General features: G+C 36.3%; 1 protein-coding gene across 9 annotated transcripts in view; it reads right to left on the bottom strand.

Moving 5' to 3' along the window:
• C4H2orf76 (chromosome 4 C2orf76 homolog) overlaps positions 1-18,136 on the bottom strand; it is a 97,577-nt gene that overhangs the window by 16,178 nt on the left and 63,263 nt on the right. For 8 of the 9 annotated variants that reach the window (XM_036023625.1, XM_036023624.1, XM_036023621.1 and 5 more), the window contains 2 exons: positions 8,604-8,654; positions 123-160 (listed from right to left, as the gene is read on the bottom strand). In XM_036023625.1, the coding sequence (XP_035879518.1) occupies positions 123-160; positions 8,604-8,654 (89 nt within the window). The remainder of the gene's footprint in view (positions 1-122; positions 161-8,603; positions 8,655-18,136) is intronic. The other variant, XM_036023627.1, reaches the window with a different exon arrangement.

Genomic DNA, 18,136 nt, shown 5'->3' with positions numbered 1-18,136 from the left:
GTATTTACGAAATAAAAAATGTTATGATAATGAAAATATTTTAGAAGTAAATGTATTCATTTATTCACTAAGTCAACCAACATTATGTGCTATGTGCCAGACACTGTACACATGAAACATACCTTTGATTTATGTGCTTGATGAATAATCTTTAATTTATCTGAAAGAAAAAAACAATTTGTCTTTTTACAAAGATTATTCTAAAACTTCATTTCAAATTTTTAAAGTGGTATGAGAGAAAGGTGGCTATGAAGTTGAGAAATTAAATCCTTAACTTATGACCAGCTTCTTTTAAAAATCAAGTATATAGTAAAAGAAAAATTAATTTGCATGCAATTAAAATTAAAAATCACTGTATAAAGGTATTTTAAAGCCATGTTCTCTGACACACACAACTGTGTGTGTGCCATAACCTGAAGTCAGCTATGCACATTTCCCTTAGAAGAAAAGTGAACCACATTATTCTATCCTGATTTTTGAAGTTGCTAAATGCTAATAATAGCAAACAATGTAAAAATATTGTCTTAAATTAAACGAGACAACAAAAACAGTTCCAAAATATCTACTAATCTCTCAGAATAGATATAGTGACGGAAGGTGGGGGGAGGTGTGTGGGTCAAATGATCACTCTGAGGAGTCGTTACCATTCCAAGAATTCAAACACTATCAAAGATAACTGGTAATCTGAAAAAGCTGCTAATGCACAAAGAATACCAATATCAGCCTCCTGGTTTTTCACTATTTCGCAGGCTTACACCATTTAACCTGCTATATTCAATCCCTCCTTCACTCCATAGTCTTTTTATCTTTTCTAAAAATTGAATTTAGTGGGGTGACATTGGTACACAAAATCTTTCAGGTTTCAAGTGTACAACCCAACCAAACATCATCTGCAGACTGCCTCATGTGTCCACCACCCTAAATAAAGTCTCTTTCCATCCCTATTTCCCCCAACCTCACTTTGCCTACCTCTACCTACTCCTCCATTGCCTTTCCTTCAGGATATCACCACATTGTTGTGTGTGTCTATGTTATATCTCTGTGTGTATATGTACCACTGGTTTTTTATCCACTCCTATATTGATGGACACTTGGGCTCTTTCCAGATCTTGGCTATTTTGAATAACGCTACTATGAACATAGGGGTGCACATATTCTTTTGAATTAGTGTTTTAGGTCTCTTCAGGTATATTCCCAGAAGTGTGACTGCTGGGTCAAAAGGCAGTTACTTTTTAAATTTTTTTTGAGGAAACTCCATACTGTTTTCCACAGTGGCTGCACCAGTCTGCATTCTCACCAATAATAGTTCAAAGGGAACCAACAGAATAGGGTTCCCTCTTCTTTACATTTTGCCTGAACTTTTTGTTTGTTAATGATGGCCATTCTGACAGGTATGAGGTGATATCTCATTGTGGTTTTAATTTAGATTTCTCTGATGATTAGTGACCTTGAACATCTTTTCCTATGTCTATTGGTCATGTGTATGTCCTCTTTGGAGCAATGTCTACTCAGGTCCTTTGCCCATTGTTTAACTGGCTTTTTATCTTCTTGGTGTTGAGTAGTACAAGTTATTTATATATTTTAGAAATTAACCCCTTATCAGATGTATCACTGGCAAATATATTCTCCAATACAGTGGGTTCCCTTTTCATTTCATTGATGGTGTCTTTTGGTGTGCAAAAACTTTTTAGCTTGACGTAGTCCTATTTGTTTACTTTTTTCCTTTGCTTCTCTTGCCAGAGGAGATATATCTGCAAAAATACTACTATAAGAAATGTCTGAAATTTTACAGCCCATGTTTTCATCTAGGATTTTATGATTTTGCAACTTACACTTAAGTATTTTATCCATTTTGAGTTTATTCTTGTGTATGGTATAAATTGATGTTCTAGTTTGTTTGCTTGTTTGTTTTTGCATGTATCTGTCCAATCTTCCCAATATCATTTATTGAAAAGGCTGGCTTTATCCCACTGTATGTTCTTGTCTCTTTTGTTAAATATTAATTGACCATAAAGACATGAGTTTATTTCTTTGCTCTCTAATCTGGTCCATTGATCTTTATTCCTGTTCTTCTGCCAGTACGAGGCTGTTTTGATTACTATGGCCTTGTAGTATAGTTTGATATCAGGTAGTGTGACATCTCCAACTTTGTTCTTCTTTCTCAAGACTTCTGAGACTATTCAGGATCTTTTGTGGCTCCATATAAATTTTTGGAATATTTGTTCTAGATCTATCAGGTATGCCTTTGGTATTTTAATAGGAATTCTGTTGAATCTGTAGATTGTTTAGGATAGTATGGATATTTTAATGATGTTAATTTTTCTTCTCCATAAACACAGTATATGCTTCCATTTATTTTTATCTGCTTCAATTTTTTTCCTTCAGCATCTTATAATTTTCCTAGTACTGATCTCTTAACTCCTTTGTTAAATGTATTCATGGGTACCTTGTTTTTTGTTGCAATAATAAATGGGATTGTTTTCTTAACTCTCTTTCTGATAGTTCATTATTGGTCTATAGAAATGGCACTGATTTCTGAATGTTAATTTTGTATCCTGAAATGTTAGGGTTTTCTGTACACATTATCATGTAGTCTGCAAATGATGACAGTTTTACTTCCTCCTTTCCAATTTGGATGCCTCTTATTTCATCTTGTTTCATTGTCATGCCTAGAACTTCCAGTTCTATGTTAAATAAGAGTGGTAAAAGCAAACATCATCTTGTTCCTAATCTTAAGGAAAATGTTTTTAGTTATTGCCCATCGAGTATGATGTTGGCTGTGGGTTATGTCATATATGGCCTTTATTATATTGAGGTATGATCTTTCTATTCCCATGTTGCTGAGGGTTTTTATCATAAATGAGTGCTGGATTTTATCAAGTGCTTTTTGTGAACTGATCGATATGATTATGTGATTTTTATCCTTCATTTTGTTTATATGATGCATCATGTTTACTGATTTGCTAATATTGTACTAACTTTTCAACCCAGGAATAAATCCCAATTGATCATGGTGTATGTACTGCTGGATCCAGTTTGCTAATATTCTGTTGATGATTTAGCATCTATGTTTACCAGGGATATTGGCCTATAATTTTCTTTCTTTGTAGTGTCTATACCTGATTATGAAATTAGGATAATGCTGGCCTTATGAAATGAGCTTAGTCTTCTCTTGAACTTCTTGGAATAGTTTGAGAAGGATAGGCATTAGTTCCTCCTTGAATGTTTAATAAAATTAACCTGTGAAGCCATTCAGTCAAGGCCTTTTGTTTGCTAGGAGTTTTTGGATTACTGCTTCAATTTCATTAGTTGTAACTGGTCTATTCAGGTTTTCTGATTCTTCCTGATTCAGTTTTGGAAGATTGTGTGTTTCTAGGAATTTATCCATTTCACCCAGGTTGTCCAATTTCTTGGCATATAATTGTTCATAGTATTTTCTTATAATCCTTCATATTTCTGTAATATCAGTTTTAAGTTCTCTTTCTTTTTTTAAAAAATTATTTTATTAATTATGCTATTAAGTTACCCAATTTTCCTCCTCCACCCAGCACCCCTTACTCCCTCAAGCAAGCCCCACACCATTGTTCATGTCCATGGGTCACATGTATAAGTTGACTACTCCATTTCCTATACTGTACTTGACATCCCCATGGGTATTCTGTAACTACCAATTTGTACTTCTTAATCCCCTCACCTCTTCACCCATTCTCCACATACCCCTCCCATCTGGCAACCATCAAAACACTCTCAGGATCCATGATTCTGGGTCTGTTCTTCTTGTTTGTTTAGTTTGTTTTTTAGATTCAATTGTTGATAAATGTTTTTATTGTTCATAGTTTTGATCCTCTTCTTTTTCTTCAACAAGTTCCTTTGGCATTTCATATAATAATGGTTTGGTGATGATGAATTCCTTCAACTTTTTCTTGTCTGGGAAACTCTTTATCTGCTCTCCAACTCTAAATGATAGCTTTGTTGGGTACAGCAATCTTGGCTGTAGGTCCCTGCTTTTCATCACTTTGAATACTTCTTGCCAATCCCTTCTAGCCAGAAAATTTTCTTTTGGGAAATCAGCTGGCAGTCTTATGGGAACTCCCCTGTAGGTAATTAACTTCTTTCTCTTGCTGCTTTTAATATTCTCTATTTATCTCTAACCTTTAGCATTTTAATTATGTGTCTTGCAGTGGGACTCTTTGCATCCATCTTGTTTGGGATTCTCTGTGCTTTTTGCACTTGCATGTCTATTTCCTTCACCAAATTAGGGAAGTTCTCTTTCATTATTTTTTCAAATAAATTTTTAATTTCTTGCTCTTTCTCTAATGCTTCTGGCACCCAATGATGTGGATATGGATCACTGTAAGTTGTTCCACAGGCTGCTTATACTGTCTTTTTTTTTGGGGGGGGGGGGTGGAGATTCTTGTTTCTTCTTGTTGTTCTGATTGGTTGTCTTTGGTGTCCTTATATTCCAAATCATTGATTTGCTTCTCAGCTTCATCCACTCTACTGCTGTTTCCCTGTAAATTGTTCTTTATTTCAGTCAGTGTATCCTTCATTTCTGACGGGATCTTTTTCATGCTGTTGTGGTCCTGAGCTCCTTGAACATCCTTATGAACAGCATTTTGAACTCTGCATCTTATAGATTGCTAATCTCCATTTTGTTTACTTCCTTATCTGGAGTTTCGATATGGTTTTTCATTTAGGCCATATTTCTTTTTTGTTTAATTTTTCATTCATTCACTTATTTATTTAAAATATATTTTATTGATTATGCTATTACAGTCGTCCCATTTTCCCCCTTCACTCCCCTCCACCCTGCACACCACCTCCCACCCACATGCCCCCACTTTAGTTCATGTCCATGTGTCATATTTATAAGTTCATTAGCTTCTACATTTCCCATACTATTCTTGTGCCCCTCTGTCTATTTTCTACTTACTATCTATACTACTTGTTCTCTGTACCTTTTCTCCTTCTCTCCTCCTCCCACTCCCCTGTCACTAACCCTCCATGTGATCTGCATTTCTGTGGTTCTGTTCCTGTTCTATTTGCTCAGTTTCTTTGTTTTTGTTTTAGGTGTGGTTATTAATAATTGTGAGTTTGCTGTCATTTTACTATACATGTTTATCTTCTTTTTCTTAGATAAGTCCCTTTAACATTTCATAAAATAAGGGCTTGGTGATGATGAGCTCCTTTAACTTGATCTTATCTGAGAAGCACTTTATCTCTCTTCTATTCTAAACAAAAGCTTTGCTGGATAGAGATATCTTGGATGTAGGTCCTTGCCTTTCATGACTTGGAATACTTCTTTCCAGCCCCTTCTTGCCTGTAAGGTCTCTTTTGAGAAATCAGTTGATAGTCTTATGGGAACTCGTTTGTAGGTTACTGTCTCCTTGTCTCTTGCTGCTTCTAGGATTCTCTCCTTCATTTTTTACCTTGGATAATGTAATGATGATGTGCCTTGGTGTGTTCCTTCTTGGGTCTACCTTCTTTGGGCCTCTCTGAGCTTCCTGGACTCCCTGGAAGTCTATTTCCTTTGCCAGATTGGGGAAGTTCTCCTTTATTATTTGTTCAAATAAGTTTTCCACTTGTTGTTGTTCTTCTTCTCCTTCTGGTATCCCTATAATTCGGATGTTGGAACGTTTTAAGATGTCCCGGAGGTTTCCAAACCTCTCCTCTCATTTTTTTGAATTCTTATTTCTTCATTTTCTATGTGGTTGTTTCTTCCTTCCTTCTGGTCTACTCCATTGATGTGAGATCCAGCTTTCTTTCCATCACTATTGGTTCCCTGTGCATTTTTCTTCATTTCACTTATTGTATGTAGCCTTCATTTTTTCATCTAATTTGCGACCAAAATCAACCAATTCTGTGAACATCCTGATCACCAGTGTTTTGAACAGTGCATCTGATAGGTTGGCTATCTCTCAGTTGCTTAAAAGGATCGGTTCTGGGGCTTTCATTTGTTCTTCTGTTTGAGCCATCTTTTTTTTTTTTTTTTTTTTTTTGGTCTGGTCACGCCTGTTATGTATGAGAGGCGGAGCCTTAGGTGTTCACAAGGGCGGGTCAGCCCAGTCACTGGGTTGTGATGCTGTATGTGGGGATGGGTCCGAGAGGAAACAATGGTGCTTGCTCTGCTCTCTGCCCATTTCAGTCCCTTCCACTGCTTCCCCCAAACAAACTGGACCTTTCTGTTGCTGATTCCCGTGTGGGTGGGCTTGTGCACCCTGTGGGTCTTTCCAACAACCTCACCTGTGAGGCCAGGAGTTTCTCTCTGTGCCTCAACCCTCACAGGTGTTTTCAATCAGTGCCCCAAGGCTCTATTTTACAGCACTGGGATCCTGGGTTGCACGCAGTGCCTTGCTTCACAATTGCCGCCTCGCTGGGTCTGCTGGTTGCCACCCCTTGGCTGGGGTTTGCCAGCCGCCACTTCTGCGCCCAGCGTCTGCCCACTGCGGTCTTATGCAACCCGTCCCAATGCTCTTTGTGCCACACGACCCCTCTCCACCCAGCTGCCCAACTCTGCCCCTCCTACCAGTCTGGATGAACATGTCTATTTTAACTTCTTGGTTGTCCAACTTCCTTACAGTTCAGTTTTCTGTCATTTCTGGTTGTTATTCTGTTTCTAAATTGTTGTTGTCATCCCTATCTTGGTTGTACAAGGAGGCACAGTGTGTCTACCTATGTCTCCGTCTTGGCCGGAAGTCCCAGAAAATAAATGCTTTAACAGAAATTTTCACCAGATTTTTCTCTCTAATAGAAATTGGTAAGACTTGGGATCAGGGTAAGAAAGGAGACATGACAAGCTAGCAAAACATGTTGTATTAATGTCCCTTTCTTTGTTAAAAAACTCTTTCACTTGTTTTTACTTCTTCAAAATCTTTATTATTAACAGAAACAATATCTGTGGGTATTGTTTCCTTAATGCAAACCCTTTAAGGAAAGTAACTTAATGAAAATAAAAATAGTATTTTATATTTGTGGAGTATTTAACATGTTTGCATGTGCACTGTTTAATCTCATACAGCCTTATAAAACAAATAGGATTAGCAGCCCCACACTGTACAACTGACATGTCTAGGCAATAAGGATTTAAAAATAAAATAACATCCCTTCTCTGTGGGAACATACAGTCTGATCAAGGTAAATTAGTAATAGATGTAGGTACCAGTTAAATGGGAGGAAGACATTTATAAATAAATGAAGGGCTCTGAGAAATCTCAGACTTTCTATAGCCAGCCCTTCATCCAAGGGCATGGAGAGAGCAACTGACAAACCAAAATTCGCCTCTGTACCCTTTCCACTCTCTACCACCCAAAATGTTCTACTCCCACTGGGCATGTAGCAGTACTGGAGGACAATGACAGGCGAGAAAACAACACTTCGGCCTTTCTTATTGAACACAAAGCAGCAGACTGTTGAAGAGTCAAACTTAGACAGAATCACTAGAAGTCTGTCTAAACCCTAACACTTCTCTAATTTCTTCAAGATAAATGTATTCCTTTTTTTCTGCCAATTTCTCTTAATAGTATAGGAATACCAGGACAGGATGTTAATAAGGTAAGTTACATCATCCAGCATAATGATTAGTAGTCAGATGTTCTGATACTTTCATTATCTAAAACTTATTTTTCAAAAGAATTTACATGAAACACAAGTTTGAATATACATATAGACCACGCAAAAATGGAAGCCATATATAATTATTTTAATGAAATGGCATCTGTAGATTGATTAAAGCTTAAAGCAATACGCCATGAAAGCCAGAATTGAGAAATTTTATATTTACTTAATCATGCTTTTTATTCCTTTCTCTTACTCAATATTTAGTATGTAAATTCTTTAAGTCCAATAAATCAAAGCACTTTCCACTCAGTGCCTTCAACCTCTTCTTGACTATCCTTTATGACCTCACAATTAGTCTCTGGTTATTAAAATGCATATGCACAGGGAAGACTGTGATTTCAAATAATTTTAGGCCATAAGTTGCTCTACCAAAAGGGAACAGAATTAAAAGCTACTCCAAAAATTGATTTAAGGCAATAAAATATTTATACTTTAAAATGTCTGTACCAATTAGCAGAAATATTTACTAGGTATATCATAATTCTCAAGAGAAGTCTCAAAGTTTGGGGAGTATCAGTGTGCTGAAGGTTAATAATTAATTGTACCATCTTTGTAACAAATAATGAAACCCAGCTTACTGCCTTATTACTACATTTTAAAATCAACAACTGCAACATAAAAATTGCTATATAACATGCTCAAAGTTACTGGCATTTAAAATCTTAAATCTCTCTCTTTTTAAAAATCTTTTAATTCCTAGTCTTTAGTCATTTCTCTTTTTTTGATTACCTGGCAAAGAAATTCGTGTTTTGACATAGTTTGCCAAACATGCTATTCCTCACAAATAGGCGACTTCCCTACATGATTACAATTTACCTGAACAACACACTACTAGATTCCCTGTATTTCTAAATACACTTCCATATTGGTTTTTATTTATAGATAATAAATTCATTTTTGAAAGCCAAATTTAAATTCAAATCAAGACAAAACTAATGTAACTTTACATTAATATATATTTTAAAAGAATAAGAAAAGTTTGTTACCATATTTATAATTTCTGAATGGTGGTGGCAGGCTGGTCCTTGAAGGAACATCTATAAGAAAAAGATTACTTTTATTACAAAATACTCAAATAGACACTCAGAGTATATGCACAGTCTTTTGGTTCTGTTCTCTTATGCCTCCAGTCTAAGCTATTTTGAAAAACCTGATGGGCCACAAAATGAACCTGACATGCCAGCAAAGTCCCAGGTAATCTAAAACAATGGAACCACTGATTAGATGCTGAGCTGTTACTAGCTGAACTTCTTAGTTCAGTAACACTATTAAATGAATTGGCATTTTATTAAATACAATTTGAAATTATATTTAATTTACTTGTAAATTAAGTGTAATTTACAAATAAATTACATATGTAACTTAAATATGTAAATATTCACAACATTTACAAGTAAATATTTACTTTAAATATTTACAAGTAAAACAAGTAAATTAAATATGTAATTTAAGTGTGCTTAAATACAATTGAGTACATTTGAAATATATAGTACACGTGTGTGAGATATTATTTTCTGTCTAGCTAATGTTCATTTAGCATACCAATCTGGGAACTCCTTGAGAGTCTTTGGCTAGTAGTGAAAACCAGTGATCTACAGCACAGGTGGCAAACAAAAGGCCTGCAGGCCAAACCCGGCCCTCCACCTTGTTTAATTCGGCCCTGCACCTTGTTTCTACCTGGCGGCAGCACCAAGCTCTCACTTAACTGTTAAGGAGTAGTTACATTTATACAATCCTAAAGTTACATTTGGCCCTTTGAAGGCAACCTGGAGGCCGATGAGGCCACCAGTGAAAATGAATTTGACACCTCTGATCTAGAACAATCCATTACTCTTACCAAAATTCAGATAACCTAATTTGACAAAGAAAACAAAACCAGAGTAAATATTTTTTTAAAAGTGTTGCAAATATCAAGATTAGTTTTAACAACATCTGATGCTGTAATCCCTACAGAGGGCAATTTGGTAATATACATTAAAATAACACGTGCATCAATTCCACTTGGAGAATTTATCATATAGACTGCACATTCTTCTGTGCGTGTATGCATGTGTGTGTGAAATGACATACATAGAAATGTACTAACTTTAGCATTGTTTAAAATAATAAGTGCTTAGGAAAATCCAAATGTCCTTCAATGGGGATACTTGTTAAATAAACAATGTAATATGCCCAAACAATGAAACATTTTTCAACTGTAAAACCAAAACAACTAAAAAAGGAGGAAGAAGCTCTCTGTTAATATGATAAGATCTTCGAGATATGTTGAGAGAAAAGAAGGCATAGGGTTGAGCATATTTTTACTAAGCTAACTTTTGAAAAGGAAGAAAAATAAAAATAAAAATTTGCTCTTCTTATACTTTTATGGGAGGGAGCATGCTGTACTGGTCAGATAGAGAACGGAACTGGGAAGGAGACTTTTCACTGTATCCCCTTTTATATTTTTATCTTAAAACCACATGAATGTGTTATCTATTAAAGAAAACTTTAAAAGCCCATACATCTGAATTTAGAAATATGTTTTTTAAGTACATTTTCTTTTCAGAGGTCAAACACATACTGAAATTAAAATACAATATATTCATTTATATTATAAGCATTTAAAGTATCTACTACCAGATATTTTAATGACAAGGTCAATAAGAAGTTACCAAAACAAGTCCCCACTCTTGGAAGTCCATACTCCTGTATAAATCCTGTAACAAAGGTATGTTCACAGCCAGGGTTATGTCTTAAGAGTGTGATTCTCTCCTGGTACACATTAGAATAACCCAGCCCAGCACTGGTAGATCAGACTTCCAGCAGGCTGGTTCCAAGAACAAATGTTTAAATATAAAATAAAAACTTCCTGAGATGATTCTTAGACAAACTAATTTACACGAGGCCAGCTAGATGACATCAGTGAGTGAAGCAGAAGGTGGCCATTAGAGGTAACAGCATGCACCTATGGAGCCTGCAAAAAGAAAATACCTTCGAAGAAGGGCTCCTGGTAGCTAACTGGTCTCAAATTTAAAAGCAGAGCCTAGCAGCCATTTCTATGCAGGGGACTCTCACACAAACTGCACTTCAGGGAGAAGCCCGCAATGAACCACCTGCTTCCAACTGCCTGCTTCCCACAACTACCTGCCTACACTGTGTTCCTGCCATCTGAGCCAGCCCTTACAAAGAAGTTCTTGAAATTGTATTTTAACCAATAGGACTGAGGCTTTCCCCATCCAATCAGAGCTGTACAGCATCTCCACCAATCAATCAGAGCAGCTCCATTTTGACCAGTCAGGACAGTGCCTTTTGAATAAAACTGTGAGAATTTGGACTCCTTATTTGCACAAAGATCAACCAATCAGGGACCAGGGGTGGGAACTTCTTCTGTATAAACCAGCTCCCCTCTGGCTCAAAGAGTACATTTTCCCTTTCCACCAAAGACTAAATACTGCATTTCCTTGGCTGGAGCTAAAACACCAGAGACGAAACACCAAAGATGTCTAGCCAGACCACAACAGAGCACAGCAGAGCAGGCAGACTAGAGTAGACCAGTACAGAGCAGGAGGGCACAGCATGGCACAGGGCAGAGCAGAGTGAACAGGAGCAAGTGGAGCACACGGGAACAGAGAAGAGCTGCATCTGCTGAGCACCACCTCACAGCTGTGCTGCTTCATAATTGAGCTATAACACTATTGAGCTGTTCCACAGTCATGCTGTTCTCACAGCCCTGTTGTAACACAATGGAGCTGTCTGCACTGAATAATTTCCTTCTTCACTGTACCCCAAACAGGGGATTCCTATTGGTGCTGAATTGATGCCAACAAACATCGGTGGACATATTTTATCAGAGATGGCTGCTGCCATTCAGTTCTAATTGGCTGCCTAAAGATTTAAATGGAAACGCTCAAAGGCTGGGGGTTTAGGTGAAATTTTTCTGACTTTTAAATCACTACAGGCCAATAATCTTCCAAGTCTGATTCTCCTGTTCAAGCCACATTTGGCCTACCAGAGTACAGAAGCTTCATTTTATCCTTTTGGTTTCCCATTCACTTATAAAGTATGGGCCAAAGGTGTATTAATTAAACTTCAAAAAGGAGAATTAAATCTCCTTATTTGCCATATAAATGGCAATAAACTTACTGCCATTTATATTTCCTGAAAAAGACAATGAAAGCCCCCTGAAGGAGTGAAGTAAAGAATAGCTGCTCCACAAAACCATTATCATTTAGAGATGTCTAAAATCGAAGGAATCAGACCATTGTGTTATGTTCAATCTACACTTCTGGGAGAAGAGATAGGACCGAGCCCCTTTTCTCTTTAGTCTTCTAGACCTCCGCTTGGGTGTCACCACCACAGAGGCCTTCCCTGACAGCCCGGCTAAAAGACGGGTCCCCTCTCATATTGTTTACCTCAGAATAATTTTTACAATTTTAGTTTTGTCTGTTTACTTATTTTGGGGTTTTTTCCCTAATAATTCATAAATTTCTTAAGATTAAGACAATAAAGCCTGTCTTCCCCAAACCTAGGACAGTGGCTGGCATATAATAGGTTAATGAATACAGGTTACATGAGGGCAGAGATCACTTTCTTTATTGAGTTGCTAATATCTAAAAGAGTACCTGGGACATGACAGGTGCTCAAAAATATTCATGAATGAATACATGTAATTTAATCCCTTCGATCAGTAATTAAGAATATGGCACCCCAAGAAGGCAATTGGTCAGCCCACAGTGTCAAGAGCTAACTAAGAAAAGAATCCAGCCCTCCTAGCACCCATTCTGCTGCACTGAGAAGGGCAGAACTAAAGCAGTCCTCTTCTGCAATAGCAGAAGAAAAGACAAGACAAGACATTATGGTAAGATAGGAGCTGTAATGGAAACAGAAACAAAAGTGCTTGAGGAAGAAGAGAAAAAGACCAAATAGTTCCTTATGGAAAAAGTCATTTCTCATTTTGCGTTACTACAAATAAGGCTATGAGTACTCATACGGAGACATATACTTCCACCTGACATAGAAGTGGGATGTCTGAATTGTATGGGAGGTACATGTGTTAACATTAAGATACTGCCAAATCATCTTCCAAAGTGGTACCTTTTTAACATTCCCACTATCAGTGTATCATTTTCAGTTCTTTCTAGGATCCTGCCAAAAACTTAGTTTAATTAATAAAACTCTTTAATTTTAGCCATTTTAGAGGTGGTGGTGTGTGCTCACTGTGGTTTTAATTTGCATTTCACTCAAGATTAATAAGTATCACTGTATGTGCATATTTGCCATGATATATATGTATGTTCTTCGGTGAAGTGTCTGTTCACATCTTTTGTCCATTTTTTAATTGGGTTGTAAGTCTTATTTCAGTTACAAAAATTCATTTTAACTATTATTATTCTAGAAACAAGTCCCTTGTTGGATATATGTTTCACAAATATTTTCTCCAAGTTTGTGGTTTGCCTTTTCATTTTCTTAATAGTATACTTTGAAGAGCAAGAGTTTTTATTTTAATAAAGCCTGAATAATTTTTTTTCAGTTTGTGATCATCATTCTGTATTTTAAGAAATTTGTACCAAAGTCTCTTAAGATTTTCTCCTGTTTTCCTTCTGAATTTTTATAGTCCCAACTTCTATATTTAGGTCTTACCAATTCCAAGTTGTTTTTGTATATGGTAGGAGGTAAGAGTTGGGGTTCATTTATTTGCATATAGATATCCAAATGTTCCGGAATATTTTTTGGAAAGATCACCTCCTCCTAGAAAATGTCTGCTCAAAAATGAATTGAACACATATGTGTATGTCTATTTCTGGACTATTTTTTTCAGTGATATATATGTCATCTATGTATCAATGCTGCATACACTACTGTCTGAATAGAGCTTTATATTAGTTAAGTCATGAAATCAGAGAGTGTAATTCCTCCAACTTCTTTTCTTCTTGAGTTATTCTGACTATGAGTCTTTTTTACTTTATGTACAAATTTATGAATAAGTTAGAATAACTTATTTCTAGAATTTAAAGTATGTTTGACATCATTTGAAAGGGGAAAAAAGCCTGCTGAGATTCTGATTGAGATTGGAAATAGACATGATTTTGAGGAGATGTGACATCTTAACCATATTGATTTTTCTGACCCATAAACATAGTATATCTCTTCATTTACTTAGGTCTTTTTAACTTTCAGTGATGTTTTAGAGTTTTCAGTGTAAAAGTTTTAAACCTTTGTCAAATGTATGTTTTTCAAATTTTGGAAGCTATAATTTTTTCAGTTTCCAACTGTATATTACTAGAAACACAATTGATTTTTGCCATGTTGACTTTGTATCCTACAACATTGCTAAGCTTTTATTATTTCTAGTAGTGTTTTTACAGATTCTACAGGGTTCTCTATATAGATTATCATGTCAACAGTGAATAATGACAACTTTACTTCTTCCTTTCTAGTAGGGATGCCTTTTATCTTTTTCTTGCCCGAAAGAACTGGTTAGAACCTCCAGTGCAATGCTGAATAAAGTGATCACTAGCAGATACGCCAGCCGGATTCCTAACGTTAGGAGGAAAGCACTCGGTCTTTCATCATAAGTATGATGTTGGGTGTCAGTTTTTCATAAATATCCTTAATCAGGCAGAGAAAGTTCCTTTCTATTCCTACTTTCCTGGGAGTTTCTACCAGGAATGGAGGCTGGATTTTTGTCTTCATCCACTGAAACAATCATATGATTATTCTTTCTTAATCTATTAATATGATGAATTATATTGATTTTTGAATCATTAACCACCTTTGAATTTCTAGGATAAGCCCCACATGATCATGATGTATTATTCCTTCTTAAGCATTGTTGTAGTTGATTTGCTTAAATTTGGTTAATAATATGTACATTTCTATACATGAAAGCTATTAGTCAGTAGCTTCCCACCACCACTCCCCTTCTAATTTCTTTCTCTGGTTTTCATATCAGAGTGGGTGTGGCCTCAGAGAATGAGTTAAGAAATATTCCCTCCTCTTTAATTTTCTGGAAGAGTGTCTATATAATTAGGATTATTTCTTCTTTAAATGTATGACAGAATTTACTAGTGAAGCCATCTAGGAATGGAGTTTATTTCAACTACTGTTCATTTTAAAATACTACAGGATGATTGAGGTTGTCTCTTTCTTCTTTAGTGAGCTTTGGTAGTCTGGGTCTTTCAATGAATGTGTCTGCTTATCTAGGAAAACATATTTATGGCATAAAGGTATTCAAAATATTCCTTTATTATCTGTAGAGAATTTGTAGTGATATCACAACTTTCATTCCTGATACTGATAACTTGTGTTTTTGCTCTCTCATTTGAAGCTGTTATTAGGCGCCTACATATTTGGGATCATTAAGGCCTCTTTTCTTTTTTAAGATTTTATTTATTTATTTATTTAGAGAGGGGAAGGGAGGGAGAAAGAGAAGGAGAGAAACATCAGTGTGTGGTTGCCTCTCACCTGGTCTGCAACCTAGGCATGTGCCCTGACTAGGAATCAAACTGGCAGTCCTTTGGTTCACAGGCCATGCTCAATCCACTGAGTTACACCAGCCAGGGAAAGTCCTCTTTTCTAATTGATACTTTATCATTATAAAGTGATAGTAATTATCCCTACTAATATTCTTTACTCTGAAATCTACTTTATCTGATATTAACACAGTTACTCCAGCTTTCCTTAGATAAGTAATTAACATGGTATAACTTTTTCATACTTTTACCTTCAATTGATTTTTTCTTTATACTTAAAGTGCAGACTTCCAGTCAAGATAGAGGCAGAGGTAGATACACTTTGCCTCCTTCCACGACTAAAACAAGGACAACAACAAATTTAAAAAAAACACACACACACACACACACACACACACACACACCTACCAGAAAATTGAACTGTGTGGAAGTCCGACAACCAAGAAGTTAAAGCAGAAACATTTATCCAGACCAGCAGGAGGGGCGGAGATGGGGAATGGGAGGAGAGGAAGTGCAACAAGGAGATAGACCAGGTGGGTGAGGCAGCAGCTAGAGGGCTGAGCATTCCCATATTTGCACAGGAGGAACAACTGGGGAGCAAGACAAACTGTGCAACCCATAATTTCAGCACAGGGAACTAAAGCCTCAAAGCCTTTAGGTGTAAAAATCTGTGGGGGTTGTGAAAGTAGTAGAAACTCTCAGCCCTCAGGAGAGTTCTTTGGAGGGACCCACATGGTCCTAAACCGTAGACAAAGCCACTCACCTGGGGAATGCACACCAGAAGGGCCCAATTTGCTTGTGGGTAGCAGGGGAAGTGACTGAGAGTGGGGCGAGAGCCAAGCAAGTGGCATTGTTCCTTTTCTGGCCCCTTCCCTACATGCAGTGCTACAACAAAACAAAGTGGGTTGCCTCAACTTGACAAATACCTAAGGTTCCGCCCCCTACAACATAACAGGCACACCAAGATAAAGAAACATGGCCCACATGAAAAAGCAGATCAAAATGTCAGAAAAAGAAGTAAGCGATGAGGAAACAGCCAACCTATCAATGCAGAATTCAAAACACTGGTAATCAGAATTCTCACAGAAATGATTGAGTAGAGATGCAAAATAGAGTAAAGGCTATGCAAAGTGAAATATAGAAAAATATACAGAGAACCAATAGTGAAGGGAATGAAACTGGGACTCAGTGATTTGGAACAGAAGGAAGAAATAAATATTCAACCAAAACAGAATGAATAAACAAGAATTCAAAAATATGAGGAGAGGCTTAGGAACCTCCAGGACAACTTTAAATGTTTCAATCCAAATCACAGGGGTGCCAGAAGGAGAGGAAGAGCAAGAAATTGAAAACTCATTTGAAAAAATAATGGAGAACTTCCCTAATCTGACAGAGGTAATAGACTTTCACAAAGTCCAGGAAGCCCAGAGAGTTCCCAAGAAGTTGGACCCTAGGAAGCACACACCAAGGCACATAATAATTACATGGCCCAAGATGAAAAAGAAGGAGAGAATCTTAAAAGCAGCAAGAGAAGACAGTTATCTAGAAAGGACTTCCCATAAGACTATCAGCTGATCCCTCAAAAGAAACTTTACGGGCAAAAAGAGGCTGGAAAGAAGTATTCAAAGTCATGAAAGGCAAGGACCTACATCCAAGATTATTCTATCCAGCAAAGCTATCATTTAGAATGGAAGGGCAGATAAAGTGCTTCCCAAATAAGGTCAAATTAAAGGAGTTCATCATCACCAAGACTTCATTAAATGAAATGTTAAAGGGACTTATCTAAGACAAAGAAGAGGATCAAAGCTATGAAGAGTAAAATGACAACAAACTCAGAACTATCAACAGTTGAACCTAAAAAAACGAAAAGAAGGGTTTCCCTTTCTCCACATCCTCATCAGTACTTGTTGTTTGTTGATTTATTGATGGTACTCATTCTGGCAAGTGTGAGCTGATATTTCATTGTGGTTTAAATTTGCATCTCTCTGATGACTAGTAACATTGAGCATTTTTTCATATGTCTATTGGCTATCTGGAGGGAAAACTCCCAAGCTCATTTTATGAGGCCAGTATTACCCTAATTCCAAAACCAGATAAAGACACTACAAAGAAAAAAATTATAGACCAATATCCCTGATAAAAACAGATGCTAAAATCCTCAACAAAATATTAGCAAACCAGATCCAGCAATACATTAAAAATATCATACACTATGGTCAAGTTGGATTTATTCTGGAGATACAAGGTTAATACAATATCCACAAATCAATTAACATAACACGCCACATAAACAAAATGAAGAATAAAAACCATATAATCATATCAATAGATGTAGAAAATGCATTTGTCATTTTTCACAGAAGACATGGTATTATACATAGAAAACCCTAAAGACTCCACCAAAAAGCTATTGGAGCTAATAAATGAATTCAACAAAGTAGCAGGCTACAAAATTAATATTCAAAAATCAGTGGCATTTTATACACTAATAATGAACTATCAGAAAGAGAAACTAAGAAAACAATCCCATTTACTAATGCAACAAAAAACAAATGAGGTACCTAGGAACAAATTTAACCAAGGAGATAAAAGATCTGTACTTGGAAAAGTATAGGACATTGAAGAAAGAAATTGAGGAAGATACAAAGAAGTGGAAGCATATTCCATGTTCATGGATTGGAAGAATTAATATCATTAAAATGTCTATACTATCTAAACCAATCTATAGATTCAACACAATTCCTATTAAAATGCCAATGGCGAATTTCAAAGATCTAAAACAAATATTTCAAAAATTTATATGAACCAAAAATGACCCCAAATAACCTCAGCAATCTTCAAAAGAAGAACAAAGTTGGAGATATCACAATACCTCATATCAAACTATACTACAAGGCCACTGTAATCAAAACAGCCTGGTATTAGCATAACAAGAGACACATAATAGATCAATGGAACAGAACACAGAGCCCAGAAATCAGCCCACAGCTACATGGCCATTTAATATTTAACAAAAGTGGCAAAAGCATAAAATGGAGTAAAGACAGTCTCTTCAATAAATGGTGTTG

The sequence above is a fragment of the Phyllostomus discolor genome, chromosome 4, assembly GCF_004126475.2.
Source record: "Phyllostomus discolor isolate MPI-MPIP mPhyDis1 chromosome 4, mPhyDis1.pri.v3, whole genome shotgun sequence".
Lineage (NCBI taxonomy): Eukaryota > Metazoa > Chordata > Mammalia > Chiroptera > Phyllostomidae > Phyllostomus > Phyllostomus discolor.
Note: the sequence above shows the minus strand (reverse complement) of the source record. Positions and strands in the feature narration are given on the sequence as shown.